At 45.5% G+C, this 4522-nt stretch overlaps 1 protein-coding gene across 2 annotated transcripts in view; it reads left to right on the top strand.

Annotated features, from left to right (window-relative positions):
* The window catches only part of ATP5H (ATP synthase, H+ transporting, mitochondrial Fo complex, subunit d), an 8962-nt gene extending 4965 nt beyond the window's left edge, over nt 1-3997 (top strand). Inside the window, exons 2-6 of one of the 2 annotated variants that reach the window (XM_011941858.1) lie at nt 1889-2019; nt 2265-2361; nt 2702-2773; nt 3605-3667; nt 3795-3997. In XM_011941858.1, coding sequence (XP_011797248.1) covers nt 1898-2019; nt 2265-2361; nt 2702-2773; nt 3605-3667; nt 3795-3926 — 486 coding nt within the window. In that variant the 5' untranslated portion in view covers nt 1889-1897 and the 3' untranslated portion in view covers nt 3927-3997. The remainder of the gene's footprint in view (nt 1-1888; nt 2020-2264; nt 2362-2701; nt 2774-3604; nt 3668-3794) is intronic. The other variant, XM_011941926.1, reaches the window with a different exon arrangement.
* The last annotated feature ends 525 nt before the right edge of the window (nt 3998-4522 follow it).

Genomic DNA, 4522 nt, shown 5'->3' with positions numbered 1-4522 from the left:
AAAATTAGCTGAGTGTGATGATGGGCGCCTGTAATCCCAGCTACTCGGGAGGCTGAGGCAGGAGAATTGCTTGAGCCTGGGAGGTGGAGGTTGCATTGAGCCGAGATGATGCCACTGCACTCCAGCCTGGGGGACAGAGTGAAACTCCATCCCCAAAAAAAAAAAAGTGCAGAACGTGTGCTGGTGCTGCTAGTGTATAATCCGACCTGAATTCAAGAACGTACAGGTGTATTACCAATCTAGTTGGAAGGGGATAGAGAGCCCCTTTAAGTTTGTGTAAAACTGTGGAGCAAGTTGATGTGCACAATTTCATGTGATACTTTTAACAGCCCTTGGGCAAGCAGGACTGATAATGCCCATTTTACACATAAGTAAATTGTAGCCTAGAGAGTGCTCTATGTAAGGCTTGTTGAAACTTAGGTATGTGTCAGTTTCTGTCTACTGGAGAATCAGTGAATAAAACACAATCTGGGTGGAAATGTCCTATTAACTTTTATGCAACCTGAGTGTTATTTTTAGTAGTATTCCCAGAGGTACATGGAGGCGATAAAGAGAGCTGGGCCTTTTTTTTTTTTGAGACAGAGTCTCACTCTGTCTTCCAGGCTGGAGTGCAATGGTGCTATCTCAGCTCACTGCAGCCTCCGCCGCCCAGGTTCAAGCAATGGTCCTGTCTCAGCCTCCTGAGTACCCGGGACTACGTGCATGCCATCACTCCTGGCTAATTTTTCTATTTTTAGTAGAGACAGGGTTTCACCATATTGATCAGGCTGGTCTTGAACTCCTGACCTCAAGTGATCCGCCCGCCTCAACCTCCCAAAGTGCTAGGGTTACAGACGTGAGCCACTGCGCCCAGCCTAGAGAGCTGGACTTATAAGGCTAAATAGGAGTTGGGAGAGAATGTATTTCTAAGATATTTATTTCTAAGATACGTATTTCTAAGAGATTTCTTTTTTTTTTTTTTTTTTTGAGACGGAGTCTCGCTCTGTCACCCGGGCTGGAGTGCTGTGGCCGGATCTCAGCTCACTGCAAGCTCCGCCTCCCGGGTTCAGGCCATTCTCCTGCCTCAGCCTCCCGGGTAGCTGGGACTACAGGCGCCACTACCTCGCCCGGCTAGTTTTTTGTAGTTTTTAGTAGAGACGGGGTTTCACCGTGTTAGCCAGGATGGTCTCGATCTCCTGACCTCGTGATCCGCCCGTCTCGGCCTCCCAAAGTGCTGGGATTACAGGCTTGAGCCACCGCGCCCGGCCAAGAGAATTTATTTCTAAGAGAATGTATTTCAAAGTTTGCACACTTTGAATTTGAAAAGTCACACTGTCTTTTTCTTTTCTTTTTGAGACGGAGTCTTGCTCTGTCGTCCAGGGTGGGGTGCACTGGTGTGATTCATCTCACTACAACCTCTGCCTCCTGGGTTCAAGTGATTCTTGTGCCTCAGCCTCCAGAGTAGCTGGGATTACAGGCGTGGGCCACCACAGCTGGCTAATTATTGTATTTTTAGTAGAGACGGGGTTTTGCCATGTTGGCCATGGTGGTCTTGAACGCCTGACCTCAGGTGATCCAACTGTCTTGGCCTCCCAAAGTGCTGGGATTACAGGTGTGAGCCAGCATTCCTGACCGCACACCTTGAATTACCTTGAATTTGAAAAGTTAACACTGTTTTTTTGTTTTTTGAGATGGAGTCTTGCTGTGTCTCCCAGGCTGGAGTGCAGTGATGTGATCTCAACTCACTGCAACCTCCGCCTCCTGGGTTCAAGTGATTCTTGTGAAGACTTGCATGTTTCTAAGATTTAAAGGATTCTCTCTAAGAGGTCTTATTTTGTTATTTATCATTTTTCCCAACTGAAAATTCACCTCATAAAAAAGCCTTGTTTTTATCTGACTTATTTTTGAGGATCCCAAGATGGCTGGGCGAAAACTTGCTCTAAAAACCATTGACTGGGTAGCTTTTGCGGAGATCATACCCCAGAACCAAAAGGCCATTGCTAGTTCCTTGAAGTCCTGGAATGAGACCCTCACCTCCAGGTCAGTATGTTTCTGAGAGGGAACCCCATACTTGCCACTGAATCTAGAAACAAAACAGTATTAAGGAATTACATATGAATTATTGATGCCTTTCTGACAACATATAAAGAAATCCTGGCATTTTCATGATCCTAGGAGAGGAAAGTGTGGTAACCCTCCAGGCCATAGGAAGAAGGGATAGGAAAATTACCATGTGAATTTTCTGCTTATGAACAATGCTAACTTTTGCTTTTCCTCATGGGCAGGTTGGCTGCTTTACCTGAGAATCCACCAGCTATCGACTGGGCTTACTACAAGGCCAATGTGGCCAAGGCTGGCTTGGTGGATGACTTTGAGAAGAAGGTGGGACTTCATACCTCTAAAGCACTGAGCTTGTAACATGCCTGTGGGTGGGGAGCAGGAACAGGGATAACTACATATGCAGCGTGATAGCCAGATCCCTAAGGAAGCTTAGGAAAGATGCCTATGGCCAATGGCCTTGTGGTCGATTGAACTGTAAATAGGCACAGGAATTTAGGCTCTGTTCATTCAGCAGTACAGTGTAGCCTTAATCTGGGAGCCAGAGGGCTTTCTGATCAGCACAGGAGTTTTGACCTGCTCTGTTTCTGACCTGGATTAGTAGCTTCCAGCCCTTTGGGCTCCTGGGTGTATTGGCGACAACTCACTGTCCTTGTATTTGTAGTTTAATGCCCTGAAGATTCCTGTGCCAGAGGATAAATATACTGCCCAAGTGGATGCCGAAGAAAAGGAAGATGTAAGTAGTTGAGGCTCTTGCTTATTCTAAAATTCTCTCGATCCTGACTCTCTGTTACAGCTAGGTTAAGGAAGAGTGAATTAAATGGAAAATTAAAGAGTTAACAACCATATAAAGGAATGGCTTGTCAATAAATGCAACAACGTGGATGAATTTCAAAATAATTATGCTGAGTGAAAGAAGCCAACAAGAAAAAGAAGAGTATAGCATATGATTCCATCTTTATAAGACTCTAGAAAATGTAGTTAGTCTACAGTGGCTGCCTGGGGGTGGTTGAGAGGGGACTGCTGGTTTCACAGGTGGATACAAATACCAAAACTTATCAAATAGTGTTCTTTAAATATGTGCATTTTCTCATATTTCAGATATACCTCAACAAAGCTGTTAAAAACAAGGAGTTGGAATTAGAAAAATTATCCAAGTAGTGTTCAAGTACCAAATTATTTGCTTGAAAGCACTGAAGGCCAAACTTTGGAACTCAGTGGCTCCACCAAAGAGAAGTCTGGCTAGGTGCTCAGGTGGCGTGTCCTGACCATTCAGTGGCTGAGCCCTGGGAAAACAGGCATTCTGTAGGTCTTCCGGATGAGGAACTTGCAGAAGCAGCTGGGTGCTGCCATCCTAAGCTGCTTTTCCAGTATGGGCTTCTTTGTGAGTGTTAGTAAAAGCTGTGGTTTGCCTCTCAGAGTGAGCGCCCCCAAGAGGTCAGGGTAACCACGGATTCTCCATAGAGCAATAGGACAGCAGGAGTGGACTGGGACGACTCCTACTTTAGCAGCTGCCAGGGTAGAATGCAGCCTGGTTTCAGAACTGAATTTCTCTTTCTTCTTAAAGGTGAAATCGTGTGCTGAGTGGGTGTCTCTCTCAAAGGCCAGGATTGTAGAATATGAGAAACAGGTAAGGATGAGGGTAACCGTTGCCTATAATATCGTTTCTTTCATGGCCACCTGGTGGCAGGAACCTGCCTTGGATATTCTGCTTTCCGTCTCTGTTTACATTAACTAAACACATTTCCCCTTTTCAGATGGAGAAGATAAAGAACTTAATTCCATTTGATCAGATGACCATTGAGGACTTGAACGAAGCTTTCCCGGAAACCAAATTAGACAAGCAAAAGTATCCCTATTGGCCTCACCAACCAATCGAGAATTTATAAAACTGAGTCCAGGAGGAAGCTCTGGCCCTTGTATTACACATTCTGGACATTAAAAATAATAATTACACAGTTCTGGGTGTGTTGTCTTCTCTGTGTGTGGTTGAGATAATTAAGCCTCTCTTCTGAGGTGGCCTCACTGGCAGTGGACTTTTTATTTAAATGGAAAGGTGAGCCTAGAGAGGTTTGTTGGGCTGGTTGTCTGACAGGCTATGTAGGCGCCACTTACTGAGGCCCCAGGACTGCTGAAATGGCAACAAATAACACTAGGGGCTATGGCAGTGTATTTCACTGTGATGTGGTAAAGAATTGTTAAATGTTGATTCTCTTCAACTTCCTCTTAGGTTTCAGACCCCTGGTTCCAAGGGAGTGCTCCTGCTTGTCCATTAGTAAGTCACAAAAACAGCTGGTCCAAATGGCTAGGTGTAACAGCAGGGCTTTACTTTGTGCTTCAGCTTTTGAGCACAAAAGTGGTATTAGAAAAGGAAATTTTGGTCTGGGCGTGGCTCACGCCTGTAATCCCAGCACTTTGGGAGGCCCAGGCGGGTGGATCACCTGAGGTCAGGAGTTCGAGACCAGCCTGGCCAACATGGTGAAAC

The sequence above is a fragment of the Colobus angolensis genome, unplaced genomic scaffold, assembly GCF_000951035.1.
Source record: "Colobus angolensis palliatus isolate OR3802 unplaced genomic scaffold, Cang.pa_1.0 Scaffold1, whole genome shotgun sequence".
Taxonomy (NCBI): domain Eukaryota; kingdom Metazoa; phylum Chordata; class Mammalia; order Primates; family Cercopithecidae; genus Colobus; species Colobus angolensis.
Note: the sequence above shows the minus strand (reverse complement) of the source record. Positions and strands in the feature narration are given on the sequence as shown.